The 21576-nt window shown below is 45.7% G+C and overlaps 1 protein-coding gene across 1 annotated transcript in view; it reads right to left on the bottom strand.

Annotated features, from left to right (window-relative positions):
• Positions 1–21576, bottom strand: part of Dock1 (dedicator of cytokinesis 1) — a 502961-nt gene that overhangs the window by 411888 nt on the left and 69497 nt on the right. Inside the window, exons 6-13 of the mRNA NM_001033420.2 lie at positions 20626–20774; positions 17421–17556; positions 16653–16810; positions 15250–15331; positions 14717–14852; positions 8326–8398; positions 4804–4883; positions 823–948 (exon numbers count right to left, since the gene is read on the bottom strand). Of these exons, the coding sequence (NP_001028592.1) occupies positions 823–948; positions 4804–4883; positions 8326–8398; positions 14717–14852; positions 15250–15331; positions 16653–16810; positions 17421–17556; positions 20626–20774 (940 nt within the window). The remainder of the gene's footprint in view (positions 1–822; positions 949–4803; positions 4884–8325; positions 8399–14716; positions 14853–15249; positions 15332–16652; positions 16811–17420; positions 17557–20625; positions 20775–21576) is intronic.

The following is a 21576-nucleotide window of genomic DNA, read 5'->3' as shown; positions in this document are numbered from 1 at the left end:
TGGCCTGAGGGCTGCCCAATTGGAGTTAAGAGCAGCCCAGATGGAACATAATAACTTGGGGTTATCGATAGGAAAATAGATCCCAAACAGTATGAAGGGCAAACAGCTGCCCAGCTATTACGCTGCTTAAGGCTTATTAAGCCCACCAGGATGAACTATACTCTGAATGGTGAGCTAAAAGAAATCCTTTCTCCCTTAAATTGCTTTTGTCTCACATTTTTCTCACATTTACAGGAAGGGGCAAGAAGACCTAAAGCATCTGTCAAGGTGAGGGTAATCCTAAAATACCAAGCCAGTGCACCATAACCTTCTCCCATGCAGGTGCATCTCAGGTCCAAATATAAACCGTAAGCTCACAAACCATCCATCCCACTTCCGTGAACAAGACTGACAGGCCACACCTTTACAGGGATCAACAATGTCATCCAGGCTAGCCCACTTCAGTTACCTGCCATGTCAGCAGACAGAGTAGCCAATAACCCACACAAGTCCTGAAAGGTGAATAGAATGGAAGGCATCTGTCCCATGGTTGCAGGAAATAAGAAATGCAATGCCCATGGCCTCCCCACATGTGAGCTTTGTAGTTAGAGAGAATCCTAATCCTACAAGAAGCCCAGAGACCAAAGTGTGTATCCCACAACTGTGTGCTCTTAGCCCTTGAGCACTAAAGTTATTCTTAACAACCCCGGACCTAGCAATGTACATGCCATGTGCTCTACACTCTCTCTACAAGAGCTTTTGCATATTCCTATCCACATATCGCTCTTCATGGCTAGTGACCTCTGTGTGGAGCTCAAAGGCCATGAGAGAGGCGAACCTTACCTGGCATAATAATCTCAGGAAACCCTGTCTTGCGGGCCACAGCTGTGGTCCTGTCCACCAAGTGAGGAAACTCCTTCCGAATCTGATGGATGTCTCCAGGAAGTAATTTCAAGGTTACCCACAAACCTGGGGAAAAAAAAAAGAGTCATGTATACCTCAAGTGTGTGGCTAAAGACAATTTCAGCGGCTGAAAAGCTTTTAATCTATAGAGCAGCATCGTATACAGAAATATTCAGGCAAATGTCCAGGCAAGAGGCATCCAGCACAGTGACACTCACTCCGTCCAGGTACAAACCTTGCCTGTGCGATCAACCAGTAAGTCTGTGACATAGAAGGGAAGTGGGACCCTCTATGTGCCAAGGACTAACGGTTCTTTGAAGTCATCTCAACTTAGGAAAAATCAGAAGGTGGCATTTATGGCAGAGGCTGAGAAAGGCAGGAAAAAACTTAGAGGTTCACACCCACCATGGAGGTCTGCCTCTAGAGGCCAGTTAAGGACTATGATGCTCTGAGGAGGTCCCGAGAGCTCAAGAGCAAGCCAGGTCACTGACCTCAAAACCCAGCAGCTGCAGGTAGAAGTTAAAGAAAAATACTGAGTCAGGAGAGGTTGTAGGCCAGCACTTGAGCCTAAGATGGCAGAGGGGCTTGGAAAGACCAACATGGGGTCATGACCACAGAATTCAGGAAAGACAAAGTGTAGGAAGGTGGCTCTCAGAGCACCTGCTGTGGGCATCCTTAGATGTTGCTCTGCACTGTCCTCCAAACGAAAGCCTGCTCCAGGTGACACTCGTAGGAACACATGGTTAGGGAGACAAAGTCCCAAAGCATGTGTGGAAGGGTCTCTCCACTTGCAGCTCATACTGAGGAGGAGCTGGAGAGATGACAGACAGGAACTGTGTCACCCACATGGTCAAAGCATGAAACCCAAGTGGGAAGGAGAGCAGCAAGAAGTCCCTTCGGCCCTCAGGTAGAAAGACAAGGGCAGATGCTGGTGAGAAAAGAATGAGGTTCAGCAGATGCCAGGGAGCAGGAACTATAGAGGGTGGAGAAGCAGACCCAGCCATAGACACCGGGAACTGCCTACACAACTTGTTTAAGGTGCGCCCATTTCTACAAGTTTCCTTTTCCTTTTTTTCTAAGATAGAAAATCCCAGATCAGGAGAGAGTCCCAAGGAGAAAAGGGTGCCCAAGAAAGGGGATCTCAATGAATGACATCAGAGGATGGCACCAAGAAAAGGGCACATGTAGCATGTCTCGGGAAATGCACTGCACATGTGCACAAAGAACTGTAAAGGAGCTGCACTGTGTTCGCTAGCCTATGCTCCCAGGAACTGTCTTTATCTCCATACACCCAGGCTATGGGCTTCTTTATGTAGCTCACATTAAAGGATAACAGGCCACTCTGGGCATGCAGAAACTTAAACAGACCCTCAAGGGGCTGGGTACTTTACCTCGTTCCCTTCTTCCCTGATTCTGCCATCCAATCCAGCAAACTACACCTGGTCACATTAAATAACATCAGAGAGGCTGCCTTTCAAATACCCTCACAACAGTCTGCTCAAATATCTTGGTGGATAAGTAGAATATTGGTGACACAATCAATTTGCTACAATTGAAATATAGAAATTAAATAGTCCTGATTACACAGACTAAGTATGTTTAGAATTGACATGTGTTTTACAGAACGATGGAACACACAATGCATATTCAACACTCCCTCAAACAACGGAAGCAGGCGTGGGCATGAGGATCTGCTGTCCATATACACATCCAGAACTCCGAGTCAGGAACCAGAATCATGCAGGCTAAAGAGAAAAGAATCAAGGGGCCATAGATGTAGCTCGGTGGCACCATGCTTACTATGTATGTATGCATAAGACTCTGGGCTCAGTCAACCAAAGGAAAGAGGGTGTTCATGATACTCTCTGCCTTTGTGACAAGAAAGCTGGATGCTACAGAGATGGAATCAGCCCGGGCCTAGAGCAAGCTCAGAGGAGCTACATGGACAGGCGAGCGTGGAAAAATCCACTGGCTCTTGCAGAGATTACCATCTCCTTGTCATCCATCCTGGGTCCTCTGGCTAAGACTGGGAAGATGAGCAGGCATCAGGAGGTACCTGGGTCATTCTGATAGAAACAGAAGCCCACGGGAAGAGCCCAGGACACCCAGGAGTGGCTGCCCAGGCCAAGCCTCCATCCACTCTCCGAGGAATGACCTAGTTTGTATGTGTGAGTGCCGGAGGAAAGGTCAAGATCTACCTGAACTTCACTCCCCGATGCTGTTGGCTCAATATGCAAAGATTATCCTTGCATTATCAGCATGCAAAGACTCAGTATGTTCATTCAGAAAGATACTTGTAGCTCCCTTGGAAAATGCCATGAACATTCTTGTCTCTCATTCACAACTGGGATCTGAAACCTCTCTCTACTCTCTGGTAGTCCAAGGTACCAGGTGTTATCAACCCCATCCAGGTACCAGTCAGAGTCCATGCCATTGCTGTGTAGCTCATAGATTCTGGCTGTGACCCGTGCATGAGCCTGGCTGTTTGGATGTTGGCCTAACACTTTTACTATTTATCCCATGTGAGTCTGTAATAAACAAAGCATCGTGAGGAGACTACAAAAGGAACTAGAGGTCTGCAGGGGTTAGAGATTGCTGAGCCAAGAAATAAGGGAACAGCCAGGCCTTGTAGTAGCTCCTACCTCTGAGGAGACAGACACCCTGTGGTTTAAAAATACAGGGCAAACTGGAAGAGCTGTAATCTATAAGGGGTGAGGCCTTGGTACAGTTTAAACTTGCTCCATGTATAAAGGCTATAATCCATAAACATTCTAAATGGAGTTGGCCAGAGAGTTGGGTAAAGCCAAGGCTAACTACAGAGATGATCTGAGCTCCCTTTTCCAGAACATTCTTCAGACTCAATAAACACTGCTTGGGAAAACAGAGCTTCTCTGAGTACATAGTCTGGTGTACCAGATCAAGGACCAACCCGGTACATGGATTTTCCCAAATGTGAAAAGCAGGGTTAGAGTCCCCCATCTCTGAAGGTGACTTACTTTCCTCCCTGTGAGAGGTGGGGCTTGATGAGCAGTGGGTTTTTGGCAGGTCTCCTGGCCAGCCCAACGCCAACTGTCATCAGCGAAAGCTGATTGATTCATCAGCTCTGGCGGCAGAAGGTCAGCTGCTTGGACGAATCCATGTGATATTAAAAATGATGAGAGCAGGAAGGGGAACAGGAAGGTGGGAAGGAGGAGGGAGGAGGCTACTTGGTTGACAGAAACAAGGAGTCCCTTCTCCTTCGGGGACAGAGGGACAGTTACAGAACACCGGCAGTTCTGGGTCAGGACAAGAGCACATGCTAAAGGGGAGGGACATGAGATGAGGTGAGCCCGTGGCTTTTGGGCAGGGGACACACTCATGGCTTCTGTTGCTGTTACTCTGGGATCTGGGTTTGGTTCAGGTTTGACTTGTTGACTTCCTTGCTCATTTGTTTAGACTTGTAGCGGGGTAGCCTAAGATGACCTTGAACTTCTGATCTCGCTAGCCTCCCAACAGCTAGGGTTACAAGCATCAAAGCCTATTTTTGGTGGTGGTGGTACTCAGAGCTTTCTGCATGCCAAGCTGTCACTGTACCAACCAAGCTAAGTCCTCAGCCTTCCGGTACTTTGTTAGGTATGACGGAGGAAAGAGAACGAGGAGCACTGGGAAGTAGCAGGAGTCAAAGGAAAGAGCTGACTCCTGTGCTCCAGGCTCCTGGGCCCTCTGTTATTCAGAGAGCCCCAGCCATATCCCACTCCTGTCCTCTTCTGCACTTACCTGGGAGGCTGGTTCCCAGGAAACTACAAAGGCTATCAGTTCGAGAGCTGGCAGAGCTGCCCATCCAGTGGGAAGAATCATCCCCCTGTCCCACTAGTTCCAACAGGAACATCCCAGCCCAAATTCCCCACCCACCCACAGACAGAAAATGACAGTGATACACACCTTGTCCCTTGTGGTTGACTTCTTTGGCTGCAATGACTTTGTTTATGACAGTTTGAAGGAAGTCATTCTCCCCTGCCACCCTGGGTGAGAAACGGGATGACATGTTCAGCGGCTTGTGTCGAATGGCGTCGTCCAACGCGAGCCTGGAGGGCATGGGGCAACCAAGACCACAGGAGACAAAGGGGCACAGAGACCCGTGGGTGACAGTAACAGGGGGACACAAAAGAGCATCGCCACCGAGTATGAGAGAGTCATCATGAGTCAACGAAAGACAAAGGGCAGGATAGGTGACAAGAGAGACAGGGAAAGCATTGATCAGGAAAATGGCGAACCACAGGAGAGAGGTCCGACTGAGGAGGGTGCCCCACTCCCAGGGACCATGTGCACAGGGCTCCACTCCATTGCTAATGGACAGTATGAAGGGGCTGCTCTGAAACTAAAGTGGCTGAGAGACCCTGAATTTAATATTGATGGCTGTTTGTGCCACTTGGCTAATGCTGAGCTAGTCAAGGGCAAAAGAGGGATGAAGAAGAAGAAAACAAAAACAAGAACCCTTTTCTTCCCCTGAAATAGCACTCAAACCTAATGACTTAAGAAGCCCTGCCTTTGGTTCCTCACTGTGTTCACAAAGGGTCTCCGGTGGCCACATGTGAAGGTAGCTCCTACCTTCAGTACCTCAGTCCTTCAGAGAACAGAATTCATGGTTCCCATGTCTGGATGCTGAACCCTGGACATCACTCAAAATACAGACTACCAACATCCTTAGGCCCATGAGGCCATGCACGTGAGAGAAGCGAGCACAGGCAACATGCATCAGGAGAAACACTGTGTGGTGCCACCAAGCACAACGGGAAAAGGGTGCGAAAGCATACATCAGGTACAGAACGCTTAAAATCAATTCTAGGAGCAAGGACTATGTCATCCATCACTTGAGCCAAGCAACTCAAAGGAGCGCTGTTCTAATTTATTTCACCAAGTTAAAAAGAGATGAACGAGAGAGCGAGAGAGAATACACACTGTTTCCCTCCCTAAAACCAACCCTGTGAGGTGATAAATCCATTTTAATGGAGCAAAACACGTTCTCATTAGCATGACATTTCCGAGAGAACGGTTTCCAGGCTTATTTTGCTATTAGAATCATGCCACTTTCCTCTTCTATTCCCTGCAGATATTAATCTGTGTAGCCGTCATCCTCTCAGAGAGTGAGACTCACAGATAACACAACAGGTGACCGTGCACTAAGACTGTTTGAAGTGGACTTCCACTGCCATGGGAAAGCCTGGTGGGAACAAGCAGTGATCTCAAAGGCCAGCTGAAAACCAGGAGTCAAAACCTGATAGATCGTCTCACTGTCTTTTCCAATACCCAAAGCTAATGTTTCGCTTGGGGTTTGGTCTTTGATGCTGTTGTTGATGATGTTTTGTTTTGTTTATCTTTAGAGGAGACAAATGAACAATAAGGAAATTCACTTAGTCGGACTGTTGGGCATTCCTACGTCCTGTGGTCTTGATAAAATTGAAGCTTTAGGAACAGTAGGAAGCCCTGTCGTTTTTCAAAGGGACTGAGTAATATAATCTGACAGAAGCGTGTTTTGTTTATTACCACTTGGTCAGCCGTGTTCCCAGATGGGAATATTTCCTGTGTGTGTTAAGGACACTTCCGGGTTCTATAGAAGGCAGCTATCTATGCTTGCCTGGGATTACCCAGGATAACTGGCTACAGAGATGAAAGGAGCACCTACACCCCTTCTGCAAAGGCCATGTTCACTGTCAAGCTGTGAGAGCTAGAACTCAGGACGAGCACAGGGAGGGGGGATAATCTTGACAGCTTTAACTGAGGTGAGAAACGGGCCCACTATGGGTGGCACCATTCCCTGGCTGAGATCCCGGACTGTATAAAATGGAGAGAGTGAGCTGAGCACAAACACACAATCCAATGATGGACTGGAGCCTTGAACCGTGAGTCACAAAATGCAAACAAACAAACAACAAAACGCCAACCTTGCCCATTAAGTTCCGTGTGCCAGGATATTTTATCACAGCAAGAGGAAAAGAAACCAAGACACTACCCACTATGGCAACAACCAGCCCTGCATGGCCCTGAACACTCGAAAGAGACAGACGTAATTGAAGAGCTGCGTTTTAATACGACTCAGCTGTAATTAATATAAAGAGCCACATGGGGCTAGTGGTTAGCAGAGACCAGACAGAAAAGTAAATGGAAGCATTTAAGCCACAAGAGACCTCTGCCTCCAATTGCCTGTGCTGAAACACGTGGTACTGGAGCCCAACTTAGTCTACACGATGCTGAGTCTAAAGTCACTCCTCGAAACAAGATGTAAAATCTTCGATAGAATGGCACAGGAAAGGGTACTCATTAATACACAAAAATGCCACACTTCCACCATCCTAAACAAGTGGTTCTCAAGTCTGCAGGGAGTGGGGTGGTCCCTCACGAAGCATGCATGAGGCAAGAGAAGCCCATACCACGCCTCCCTCTCTCCCAACAACAGGCCTCCTTCCAGACACCCATCATCACAAGCTCCCCCTATCTCTCAAGCAGCACCTCAAAAGCAGTGAACGCCTACCCACCTGAAAGCCACCTTAAGCTTAGAAGTCTTTGCATAAAAACAAGATGGAAAAGAAATGAGGACAGAGGGAGGAGCTGCAGAGTCCCAGAGCAGGTCACTCTAACCCCAACTGCTCATTCTCCTGGGAAGTCAGGCCCCTGGAGGAGGCTGCCTCCCGCAATCAACCTGAAGTACCCAGTCCTGCCTCCTCCTGGAAACAGGAGTGGCCCCGATCACGTCAGTAACCTCACCCATGGGTTCTAGCTTCAAATCAGAGACTAATCTCACAAATCGGCCCCAAGTGTTTTGCCCATGTTCCCTCGCCCTCTCTAAAGACCTCAGGTCATAAGTGGATAAAGCCTTTTAAAAAAAAAAAAAAAGAAAGAAAGAAAGAAAAGAAAAGAAAAGAAAAGAAAAGAAAAGAAAAGAAAAGAAAAGAAAAGAAAAGAAAAAGAAAGGAAAAAGGGAAAAAAAGGAAAAGCTAAAACCTGCTCATCTGAGCGAAAAAGCAAGACAGAAAACTCAGCAGCCTGATTACGGGCTTTAAGGTGTTATTTCTCCCTTTACAAAAGAAGTCATCATTACTTTGTTTGGTTTCTATTTTAAAAAGCAGCAATCTCTTGTGATGAATCTGAAAGTATTGTATTTTGAAAATGTGAATTGCTACGAGAACAAATCGATTATGTAAAGAAACATGCTCACTGTGGAATTGTAATCTTTCTACTGATAAGGTAATTCTGGGAACACAGGGAACATCGGGACCATACACAAACATCATTTCATTGTCCTCTCAGTTCCTGATTCCATGTGCCACAGCAGCGACTACATAGATTCCTCATTATTGTAAAATAAATGAATCCTGACTGGGCTTAATGAATAACCTTACCAGTAAACTATTAACTGTGGGATTTTTGTGTTGTAGTTGGTTAAGGGCAGGATTATCTCATACTTACGCCTGGAAGGGGATGAAATGCTGTTTATCTTCATCATCGACTTTCCCGTTTATTATGTCTGTCACATCCATCACTGGGGAAAGAAATAACAGAAGGAACTGTTTTGGCTTAGGTGCCACCGCTATAGAAAGTTAAAAAAAAAAAAAAAACAAAGGAAGCACAGACCATGCTCTACCACAAAAGAATCTTCTCACACGTAAGTCTATTATCCCAAGACGCCTGACAGATTAAGTCATGAACATGCTGGCCCCAGTGGGCAAGGAGCTCAAAGAGACAATTCCACTGAAAAAATTTCCTTTGGCTGGCCCAGAGTGTGGATGGAACTGTCACTCTAGAGATCTGCTGTCCAACACAAAGTCTTATAAGAAGGAGCTATTCTGCATCAACGGGCACCTAAGTGTGTATGGGGGAGGGGATGTTGGAGGGGGGTGTCAAGTGTGATAAGAAATGGCTTTTAGATTCATTTCACACATTTGATTTTATTTTAAACAGCACTCGCAGCAAGCAGTGCTACCTACTCATAATGACATAACACTCTGAGAGTTAAGACTGACTCAAGAGATCTGAAGTCACCTAGGAGACAAGCCTCCGCACACACCTGTAAGAGTTTTACTAAATTCCCTCAGCTTCTGGGCATGTCTGTGAGGGACCGTCTAAATAAGATGGCTTTAGGTGGGAAGGCTGGTCTTCCTGAACTAAGAGGAGAAGTGAGCTAAGCACAAGCATTCATCCTACACTGCCTCACTATCTTGGTACCTGGCCTCCTCGGTGTCATCCCCGTGCCATCCACAGCATGGTAGACTGTATTCTCAAGCTAGGAGCCAAAAGAAGCACCCGCTTCCTTAAGTTGCTTCCGTAACAGGTATGTGCTCATGGCGATAAGAAAAGTAACTCAGACACAGTTTAGTAATGATAAAATCACAAAACGGAACCTTTGGCTAAGAGCTGGTGCCTGTGTCAGTGGGACGCTTGAGGTTGACCCTCAGTTACCTGCTGGACATTGAGGAAACTGAGGTACACAGACTAGAACAAACAGGCATCCCAAAGCCACGGGTCTAACAACATCTCACCACCTTGGGCCCCTGCACGTTAGTACCTTGTCTTCACGGGGCTGACCCAAGTTCCCCAGTGTCCACACTATCTGTATTAAATGAGAGTCTAGCTCTGGTGGCATTTGGGGCTTTACTCAAGGCAACTTTCTCTCTTCCTAACCACTCTGTGACGTTGACTATGCCAACCACAGCTTAAAAACCCTAAAGGGAACTGCAAAGGTTCTCTAACGTCCTTTCTCACTCACGCATCTGGCTAAGAGAGTGCCACAGGTCTTTCCTGGTGACTAGTTCCCCTGACTGAACCTACATAACCATGCTCAGGTCTGTGGTGTGAGTGTGAAGAGTCCCCTCAGGCCCAGGTCTTTGATGCTTAGTCTGTATCTTAATAGAAAATGGAGTCCTGCTGAAGTAAGTGGGTCACTGTGAACAAGCCTTGGGGTTTTAGAAGCCAGTCCCTCTTCCTGTCTGCCCCCTTGCTCTCTGACAATGGAAACAGCATCACCAGCTGCTTCTGATTCCTGCTTACTTGATGTTTCCCCACAGTCCAAGGCTGTACCCTTCCTTATTTGTGATGTGGACAAGGAGAGAAGCCATTATCCAAAATGTCCACTCTGGTTACAATCAACAGGATCATGTGTAAGGGTGAGGGTATGGTGGACCCAGGAACAATGGCACAGCAGGGGGCAGGGATTCAAAGAGGAGGACAGAAAGGGGGGAAGGGGAATATAGCACAAAGGAAGCAGGAAACAAGATAGAGAAGCAGGCTTCAAGGGAGAGGGAGAAAGAAGGACCTACAGCTACAGCCACTGATGACATGGCACGTCCATGCAAGTCACTCACATCATTGGGCACAAAACAGGAGACATGGAGGACCACACGTACGCTCTCATTCAGCAACTTCAACAGAGCGACTTCCCTATGTGCAATCAGAGCACCCACCACACCCTGAGCCCCAGTGTAAAGGACTGCTAATCTGAGTGCACAGTACCTATAGACTGTAGACCCCAAAGCCCTAACTCCTGAACAATACCTTGCAAACTGAAGTATCCACAATGTGATGCTAAGTATCTTAGTATGTAAAGAGCACACATACAAAATATGAGCACACCACTACCACCCTACAAATAGTGAAGCTGGTAAAAGAAGAAAGCCAGGGACCAAACAAAACAGCCTCACACTGATTAGTGCTTTGCTGCTTTGGTCTTATGTATTTCTGTCAAACTGAACACTGAACCCGGCCTGCACCGTGAGTAATGGCACCACCTAGGATGAACTTCCCTGGCCAGGTAATTCCCATAAAAGCAGAGAGAAGTTAGAAAAAAGGCACACCAAAAATAAAGTTGATGTGCTACCCTGGCTCTGTCAAATTATGGATGATTTATTTAATTATCTTTCTTTTTTCATAAAGTGTCCATGATTTTCCCACCACTGCCAATCACTTTCACATTATCAAATGTTCTAACAGAAGGGATCATGACATATTATTTTCAATAAAAGACTAAAACCTGTAGGCTTAAAGGTGCATGAATGCCTTTCTCATTTTAAAATTTTAGCTCTGTTGACACAGACGGGCAGAGATTGTTCTGGAAAACGCCTCAAAATTAAATCTTTGCATGTGGACATAGGCACTGCATGCGAATGGGCAGAATCCCACTACCAAAAAGTCGGTCTTCCTTCTCAAGTATGAGGAGGGGGCTGCCTAACAGGAATGGGAACCTGTGGCTGGGAGGTGCTCTATGGGCATCCCAAGTCTGGGCCAGGAAGGGAGAACGTGGCCAGAGTATGCTCAATACCAACGCATGAGGAAGGGGACCGGGGAAGGTCGGAGCACTGCCATATGCCAATAAAAAATGTAAGAGGCTCATAGAGACTAAACTACCCACCAAAATCATGCAGGGGCTGGACCTAGGCCCCTTACACATTTGTAACAGATGTGCAGCTTGGTCTTCATGAGGGTCTACTAAAAATTAGGATGGGGGCTGTCTCAGATCAGACTCTGTGGCCTGCCACTGCATCCCCTTCCCCTAGCTGGACTGCCTGGTCAGGGCTCAGTGGGAGAAAATGTGCTAATTCCTGCTATGACTTGATATCCCAGGAAGGGGGTAGTACCCAAGGCAGGAGTGGGGGGGGGGGGTCCCTTCTGGAAGGAGCAGGTAAGGGGATAACCAGGGGAGGGATGTGTGAGGGTGGGACTGAGAAGAAAGAAGGAAGGGAGAGGGCTGTGACTGGGATGTAAAGTGAATGAATAATTAATTAATTAAAGAAAAAAGTCTACACTATAAAAGCACAAGATAAAATATTCATCCTCAGTCTCGGGGCAGAAAGTAAAAAGAAATATAAGTAGATACTCCAGCTATCAAGTCAGAAAGCTGGTCCTCAGGCGACTGCAGAGGCCAGAGTGTGGTGCCAGGAGGCAGTATGGAGGAGCCTGCACTAGGCCTGAGTCAGTGGGGAATTTCTGTGAAAGCAGCAGAGATCTCTCTCTCTCTCTGAGGCCATGATAATGGACCTCCCATGGTCCAACTACCTAAGACCAGAGGCCTCCCAGGGCCTCTGCAGCAACTCATGTGGGAACTGGGCAGCACTGTAGCATACAGGGTCTCACCAGCCAATCACACAGCAGGAAGAAAGAGGCTCATCTCTCAAGAATTCAGGCAGCAACAGACCAGAGAGACTAGAGTTTCTCTCCTGGTGATTGGTATCCAGCAGTACTAAGCCTGCAGAGTACCAGGGAGAGGAGACAGGAGACAAAAGGAACAAAGGTCAATCCAAATGGGTAACCAAGGATTCAAGTGAACATCAGAGTGACCAAAGATGAGATTTAGCCGGAGAGGGACAACAATGTCCTCACAGCCAGAGATCTAAGTGCAAGGGATAGACAGTGGCCCAAATGTCCTCTCACTTCACACATGGCACCTCCAAGGTCAGAGAACTATCAGATCTGTTGTCCCTAATCTGACGTGTAACATGACTCCTGAGATGTCAGTTAACACCATACACCACTAACCAAAGAAAAAAGAATGATACGGGCACAAAAAGAGTACCACAGCATCAGCAGGTACCATGACCACCAATCTGCCCACACTTCATCACATAGGACTTCCCAGAACTTCATCACAACCAAACCAGGAAAAGCTGGGCAAAATCCCCATTTTAATCTACAGAGGGAGAGACTGTCCGCCTCCGGCTAGATCTCATCTTTGCTTTCACAAACCTAACAATGCTGTCACAAAGAACGTATCAGCAGGATCTCTGCAACGATCTAATACCCAGAGAACCTGCAGTCCCCAGGCCTGAAGAAGAAACTTACATTATCATGTCACAGATCTCTCTGATGGCTTCAGAAAAGAATAAAACACCCAAGATAAAAAAGGAAAAAGAAAAAAAAAATAGTATTTGCCTAAAACTGCCATGCAGGTGGGAGCAAGCAAAGGAAAGTTCTAATCCACTGAAGCATCCTGAGTATCTCAGCTGGACATGCTAAGGATGTGAGAGGTTTGGGGAAACAGGAGTAAGTTACACTGTGTGCTCAACTCTCGGGGGTGGAAATGCCAAGCTTACCCAGGGTACCTGACAGACCAAACCAACCCTCAACATCTCACCTCACCATGGATAATAATGACACAGGGACAGCCCACTGGAGAGCCTAACAGTACAACAGCCTAACGGTGCAACAGCCTAAGTCTCCAAGTTTGTGACTGTGAAAGGGACACAAACCATTATTATAAATTTGTCAAAACCCACAGAACGAGGCCAGGAGGATGACTCAATAGGCAAAGTTGCCTGACACAAGCATGAGGACCTGACTGTGACCTCAGCGCCCAAGGACAAGTCTGGAATGGTGGTGTGTGACTGTAACAGGGCTCTGGGGTGAACAGGAAGGCAAGAAGACCCCTGGGGCTCAATTGATAGATCAATGAGAGCCAGGTTCAGTGGGAGACTTTATCTCAAAAAGGTGTCAGACAAACAAGTGATTGAGGAAGACCCCTACCTTGGACCTCTGACTTCCATATTCACACACACACACACAGACACACACAGACACACACACACACACACACACCCTGACAGAATACACAATGCCAACGGCAAATGTTCCTATAAACCATGGACTTCTCCTAGAGAAGTCACAGTTTTCGTTGAAGGCCTGTCATAAAGGCAACATTCACTGCTGCTACAGATGAGGAGGAAGCTGGCGCGGGGTAAAATGTATGGGAACTGTTTATTTTCAGTCTAATTCTTCCAAAGCCTATAATTTGTCTGAAAATAACAGTCTATTTAATTGAGTAAAAATTAAGTGCTGACTTTCTGGTAGCCAAGAAAAAAAAACTGTCACTGATCACTGATCATACAAGAAATAACAGCTAGGTATCAAGAGTCAAAATTCTCCTCATATACTACACTGTCAGCTTGAAACAGCCTAGTATCAACTGAAAATGGTGCTTCAGTTGAGAGTCTTCTTTATCGGGTTGCTCTGAGGATATGTCTATGTGGGTGTCTTGATTCATAATAGAAGTAGAAGAGCCCAGCCCACTCTGGGTGTTACCATTCCCTAGGCAGGTGGTCCTGACTCATAGAAGGAAGGTAGCTGAGCATAGCCGTGAACAAGCAAGAGGGTGAGACAGCAAGCAAGTCCTCTACAGCTCCTGTCATGAGTTCCTGCCTTGATTCCCCACAAGGATGAATTGTGACCTGGAAGTGTGAGCCAAATAAACTCTCTCCTCTCTAAGTTGTTCTTGATCATAGTGTTTTATGACAGCAACAAGATAGAACTAGAACAATGTGATGCTTGAAGATCGGGGAGATAAAGTGTCAGAGAAGTCTGGTGAAAGAATTGCCCTGCAACTATAAGAAAGAAAACTGCTTCCCAGCATTATGAAGAACATGCCTGACATTGAAAGATGTCATCTCTAGTGGGGACACTTATTGTTCCTTGACACAAATAACCAGAATCTTACTTTCTTGTACAGCCACCACCACCAAGTAGAGATGTGGACATCAGCAAGCTCATGGCTAGCTGTATTGTGCCCTCATTTAGCGCCTCATCTTAGAGCCAGGCTGTGCCTGTCCACCACTCGGCAAGCCTCCCGAGTGCTGGCTTCTCCACAGTGTGGGAAAGTGACTCACTGTCTCTCTCAGTAAAACCTGGGATCTGCTTTCAAACCAGATGGACCTGAAGCATCCTAGACACAGCAGGTGGACTCCAAACTGTACGAAAAAGAACTAAGACATTGTTTTCCCCCCAAGCAGTTAAAGGCATAAATCAAAATGGCCCACTATCTTTTCTCAAAGTGAATGGTCTGAAACTAGCAAGGAAAAACAGGGATGGGAGTATTTACCAGCCACGCCGAAAGGTCGCCGCAGCCCCGAAGTCAGCTTCCTCGTGTTGCTGTCCCTCAGCTCCATGCGACCGACACGGACAATCTGGCAGACGAAACTAATTTTCTCCCTTTTCAAGTCTTTGCTCCCCAGATCCTAAAAATATGAATTTTCATACATCATTGTGGAGAACTATGATTCAACACAAGTCCAATTGAAAAGGATAAAAATGGACTAAGAGTCTGTTCTCAGACCAGCTTAGGGTATTTTAAAGTTACTTACGTGACAGGAAGGAATAAAGTAACAGCAGACACTGAGCTAAGCGACCTGGACACTAGCTCAAGCGACAGGAAGGAATCTCTCTCCTAGCCGTACTAAGTCAAGAGCAAGCTTAGAAATTTTCACAATGGGCTCAGGGATTCCGGGATTAGCCAGTGTCCCAGGTGGCACCACCACCACCCCATAGGAATCATTCAGTGCTAAGAAGTCCCCAAAACAGCCATCAGAGCAGGACTCAATGACACTCAACATGTACAGCCATGGGTGCACTCACCGTAAACACAGCTCGCAAGTTATGTAACCGATCAATATCTTTTGGTAATCCTGAACTTGACCAGCGGACCAGATAGTTCTCACTTGAAAAAGAAAAAAAAAAAAAAAAAGAAAAGAAAAAAGAAAAAAGAAAAAAAAAAAAAAAAACAGGATCAAATTAAACTCCCAAACATAGACGGGTACTCAATGTATCCCATAAGACTTCATAATTAACAATATGAAGATCCACTATGCATCTGACCCCTGAGCTTACAGAGCCTGAGCTAGGCCACAGATAAACTCTTGGCGGGGCAGGTAGGGTATGACCAACCATTTCCCTTTCTACACCATGGGTTAACCCGTGTAACACAAGTATTCGCAAATGACATTTCAATATTTATAATGTGAAAAGCCTCTCTGAATGTTTAGAATGACAACAATACAGAGCCGAGTATTGAATTGGGAACAATGTATATTTAATTCAGAGCCTTCGGAAAAAGCCGAGCAAGCCGTAAAATACAAATTGTACCTCCATCAAAAAGAAAGAAAGCACTTATCAGAAATGAGAGTGAAAATCACCTACGTGCTCTGTTTCCTGCAAACACTACATTTTCAAATTTTGATACTTCAAGTGAAAATACAGGAGAGTTTGATATATAGATATGCACACACTTCACACAGTCTAATCACATTTTTTTTTTAAATCAGGATAAAGATAAAGTTATATTAAAGACTGATGGGTTTCCAACGGTTTTGTTCAACAGATGTTTATTATGACTCTTCGTATGACAAGAGAAAATACTTGGCACACACAACTAGCCAAACAGCTCAGAGAGACAGCAAAAAGTTGAAAGCCACAGATGGCATTCCTAGACAAAACGCTTGCAAAAAAGTAAAGGTGAGGCTTGTGGCCAGAAGAGCCATGGGGAACAACGTGTTCACCTCCCTGTACTGCCTACAGTCCTGCCTGAAGAGAAGTCAGGGCTGGAACTCAGAGGCAGGCCCTGACGCAGAGGCCATGGAGGAACATCGCTTATTAGCTCGTTCTTCTTGGCTTGCCCAGTTTGTTTTTTAAGTAACCCAGGGTCATCTTTCCACAGTAGGCTGGACCCTACCATAGCAGTCATTAATCAAGAAAATGCTCCCACAGACTTGCCTATAGTACGATTATGGTAGAGGGATGTTTCTCAATTAAAGATCCTTCTTCCCAGATGACTCCAGCTTGGTTCAAGTTGACAAACTAACCAGCCCATTTCCTTCAGCTGAGAGCAGCTCCCACAAGCAGGACCTCACCATGTTGGGTCTCATCTTCCGACTGTAAGTCAGAATAAACCCTCCCCAGTGCAGATTCTTCTAGTCAGGTATTTTGATCACAGCAATGAGAAAAGCAATTGATAAAATACCCGCAATGGGGAAGTCACCTACCTGATGAATTTGGACTCCATGGGGTCATAAAGAGACATGAGAACTTCAGCATCTTCTCCTATTTTACAAACCACATTTTTGAGGTTAACAAACAAGGCCAGCGATGGGGTGGCTGCAAACTTGGCTTGTCTGTTGATATCCATGTTCTGCTTTTGAGACTGAACAGAAAGGTAGAAAGTCAATGTGAGCAACCTGGACTATAACCAAGGCTCTTTTATTTCCCCTGTAGAATAGTGAAAAGACACTGCCAACTGTCACATCTCATGCCACTCATACAGTCACTCTGTGTCCCCACTGCATGCTCTCAGACAACACACTGCCTATCCAGCCACAGCTAATGACTAGTGTTTGCAAGAGCATGGGCCTTCCGAGTGTCTATCAACAACTGGAATGACGGTTGCTGGACTGGTAGCTAGCTTTAATTTGGGGTTCTGAATGATTGATGCCCCCAAGAACTCTGTGTCTCACTCTGCATTATGTTCCCAGTCCCTGGAACATGGCAGACGCCTGGCCAATACTTGCTGAATTAGTAGGTTATGTTGACTTTACCCCACTCCTCCTTGTCTGAAACACGCTGGACACTTGCTTTTTGAATGTTCTTTTTAGTGTCAATTCTGGACTTCCTTAACATTTTCTGATATTCAACATGGTTGGTGAGAAATACAAGGAGGGGGTGCCCCCTCCCTGAACCCCCACACACCCCACCCCCTGCCCCATTTCCACCTGCTGTGCAAAGTGGCAAAGTGCACATTAAGGAATGGAACCTACTTTCTCCTCTTGCAGTCTCTCCTCCACTTGTTTAGAAGCAACTTCGTGTGCTCGGAAGAGACTGATGGTGCTAGTTAGTTCCGGGTCCAAAATGTTCCCATCTTCATCCCTCACCACCAGGTCCAAATCAAGAATTCTAGAATACCAAGAATCCAGAGCATGGAGAGCATGAACCAAGAGAGGGGGTCCCCTAGCACAGTGTCAGGCCCAGCCACAGAGCAGATGAAATGCCTCAGAAACTGGGACCCATCCACAGATATCAGAGAATGCCATTCTGTGGCATGGCTTTCTGTAATTCAAAATATGTCACACTGGGAGAAAGAAAATGACTCAGTGTTACCTATATTTCAATAAAGCCTTCACCTTCCAATAGACCTTCAAAGTCCAAGTGAAGTATGCATGACTAACAACTGTGGAAGATGCGGGTCATTAGAGCCCATTCTGCACCCTCACATGTATACGACCCATGGGTACATGATGGCAGAAAGCCTCTGAAGGATCGAGGTCTATGTAACAACTTTCACTAACAGGACAAAGCCTCTCAAATCTCACCAACTCATCCCAACCCTGAACCTGCTCTAAGACTCAAGACCAAGACCATGGGTCAGCATTTTATGAATGATGTCAGTGATGTATGGGTGGGGTCAGCTCTGATGTGGGCGTGGTCAATGAATTGTAGGTGCTGTGGGTGAGCTCCTGGAGGCCCAGGCTAAAGGCCTGACAAGCTATACCTGGTGAGGCCACCTTGAGGAAGATATATATCAGGCCCTTTGCCAGCCCACCATGAGTATCATGTGATGTCATTGTCACCTCAGTCCAGATAGAAAATCTGGTCAGACCCACTTCACAAAACAGAAAACCGAAGCTCAGTGAGGTCAGTTATGTAGTTCGGATAAAAGATAGAAAGAAGATGGGGTGGCAATATTCTCACCACAACATCATCACCATATGAGGTAGCCTGTCAGTCACAGCAACCAGTCTACATGGGTCTCTGCAACCAATACACAGTTGGTTCTGTTGTGGAGTGTTGGCTTCACCATAACAAGGTTAGAGACTAGTCCCAAGAGATGGCAAAGGGTCTAAAGAAGGGGATGGCCACCTCCCTGTGAAATCAGAGTGTGTGCGTGTGTGTGTGTCTGTCTGTATCTATGTGTGTATGTGTATGTACAAGCAGGTTTCTATGGATAGGTATGGTTGTGGACCTGTCTGGTGAATCCGAGTAAAGGTGTATGCATGTTTGTCTCTGTGTTTTACACAGCCATCTTTGTAAAGAAACAGTCCGTGACCTTTACCATATTTCCCACAGTTCCCTAGACACTCCACAACCCCACCCGACTCAGGTAAAAGGTAAAAGCAAGAATACGTATGTGATAATGATGAGAGCAACAAACTGCTCCCTGAGAGACGAGACCATCCCAAAACCAAACACTCTATGCTTTTCTTTATTATTATTATTATTATTATTATTATTATTATTATTTATTATTATGTCACTCTCTGAAGGGGGGAGGGGGAGGATAAGCAGAGAGCATGGGGCTTTAGAAGAATCCTGGCCTGCAGTCCTCAGGTGAACTTGTCTTAATAAGGTTGTATTTCCTATCAAAGCAGTAAATTACATTTGGAAACACTTTCTGTCTTAACAGGATTGTTCCATGGCGTAACGTACTTAGGCTGTTTCCTGCAGCCAGATTAAGCAGGTGGTCTCTGAACCTAACTTTGAAAACAGGCTTCTCCAATACAAAATGAAATCAGAGTTCCAAAGGTTTGCTTTTGTAAACACACAGTCTTGAAACAGGCTTCATTGAATCAGTATCTAATGCCCTATATCTGGAATCTCTGGCCTTGGAGGCATACAATCAATCAATCAATTAATCAATCAATAAATAAATGCCTTTGCTCCTCACATTTTAGCCCAATGCCGCCACCATATGATGCAGCCTGTCAGTCACAGCAACCAGTCTACATTTGGTCTCTGCAACCAATACATAGCTGGTTCTGTGCAGGTGTTAGTCTCACCTCAACAAGATTAAAGACTAGTCTCAGGGGATGGATGCCACCTCAGGAAATCAGAGTGTGGGCCTGGGTCAGTAGCTTTTGAAAGCAGGTAGTCTTGTAATGGGTTTCATGAAAGCTGTGTCTAATACTCTATATCTGGAGTCTCTGGCCTTGGAGGTAAAAATAAAAGTCACACCTAATGTGATATTAGGAAACTTTCATACATTAAAAGGGGAATTGTCAGAAAACAAAATTATGCAATAATTCAGTTATTCACAAAGGCCCTATGGCTTGTCTAAGATTCTGAGCTGATGGGCAGGAGGCAGCCCCTGTTCTCACCTCCACATCCTCAGGTGTAAAAATGGGGAAGGGTGCAGACTACACCTTAAGTTTTCCACCACCCAAACAGCAGTCTGACTGAGCTCTTAACCTAGACCAGACAGCAGAACTCAGAACCCAAGGGGCAGGTCCCCGGATTGAGTATAGTGAAACCTGCCCAGGTGTTTCTGAGGTTATAGGGCCTGAGGAAAATGCAGGACCAGGTCATCTTTAAGGCTTCTTGCAGTGTAACATGTGAATAAGCAAATGGGTACCAGATGGGAAAGGCCATAACTTCATCCTAACTACTGATATAGCAGAGATAGAACCAAGACAGTCACATTCCCAGCAGCTAATATTAGAGCATGCTGTTTTCAGGAGTGAGCCATCTTTCAAGACACTCAACTAAACCAGGGTGGATGTCTCCCATAAATGGAAACATCTCAAAAAGGCAACGTATAGTTCATCTCAATTGTAAGTTAAGAGGATTGTGCCTCTGTCTGTTAGATCAAGCATGTCAACTCTAGGGACAAGTTTCATGGTGACTTCTAACGTCTAGTCTGACAGACCAAGGGACTACAGGAAATAATCTAGAGTCAAATGCTATGAGTAGAAAGTAAAATTATAAGTAGAATATCATAACAGGGGTGGGACAAAACAGCAAAAATGAGGGGCTACCCCAACCCAGCTTCACAACTCCCCCACTTACACAGCAAAGACTACAGGTTTCAAGGGTGACAGGATAAACCAGATTAGAATGTAAGCCACTTCATTATTTTGATATTAGAAGTTTGGTTTTATGATAAAATGTAATTGAACCATCCTCCAGGCCTAGGGTTGTGCTATTACTGTGGAAAATTTAAGCATGAAATCACCATTTGCACAAACAAACCTGTTTCCATAATCAATTTTGGCTGTGACCTTCTTCTTCAGCTCTTTGAGCTCATCCTGGGGCAGAGTTCCAGAAAGGATCTGCGACCGCCATTCAATAAGGTCATAGATCATGTGTCGCACACTTCGAAACATCTCTCTATTATCTTGCTACATAGGAGAGAAAGTTAAAATGTAAGGGCTCTGATTTAAAAAACAAAAAGAAACAAACAAAAACAAAAAACAGCACAGTGGAGATTATGTCAAATGGATCGTTCTTCAAACTAAAGTAGAATATGCTCTGCTTCCTGGGATCCAGTGACTGTCAAAGAAGAGCAGGTTCACACATCAAACAGAGCACATTGTATAGGATTTGGTTCCTATGAGACCCTGAAAGAACAAGAAGTAAGCCACGTCCTCAGCATTGAACACAGCAAGAACAGAACCTTGAGCCTCAGTCTGGCCTGGAACTCGAAGCAGCATCCTGTGCATGACCAATGCATGAAGGCAGCCAGATAGCTGAGGATAGTTTCCAACACAGAACTATAAACTCACCTAAAACATTAGGAGATTCCCTCTTCAAACTTCATTGCTCCATCGTGGAGCCTGAGCTTCATAGTTAGCAAAGACTGGCATGTCACCATGTCAAATATTGGCTATGCCTGGAAGCACTGACTGTTGTACTCTCTTCCCATGACAGTTCTGCCCCATTGCTCACCTGGAGATGCCTGGGTCCCAAGACCATGCTGCCAGCTGACAGATAAGCCATCTTGTACCAGCCTTCCCTGGTACACTGTGACCCTCACAACATACAGCGGCAGAAAATGTCTATCCATGGATACTCTTTTTGCTTCTACATCAACTTGCAGTAAACTGCAAGATAAGATCCCAAACTGACCCGTCTCACCTTTTGTGTATTGGGTTTGTGGTACAAGAACCCCCACAGGTTTGCACTTGTTGATGTAGCTCATCA

Source organism: Mus musculus, chromosome 7, assembly GCF_000001635.26.
Source record: "Mus musculus strain C57BL/6J chromosome 7, GRCm38.p6 C57BL/6J".
Taxonomy (NCBI): domain Eukaryota; kingdom Metazoa; phylum Chordata; class Mammalia; order Rodentia; family Muridae; genus Mus; species Mus musculus.
Note: the sequence above shows the minus strand (reverse complement) of the source record. Positions and strands in the feature narration are given on the sequence as shown.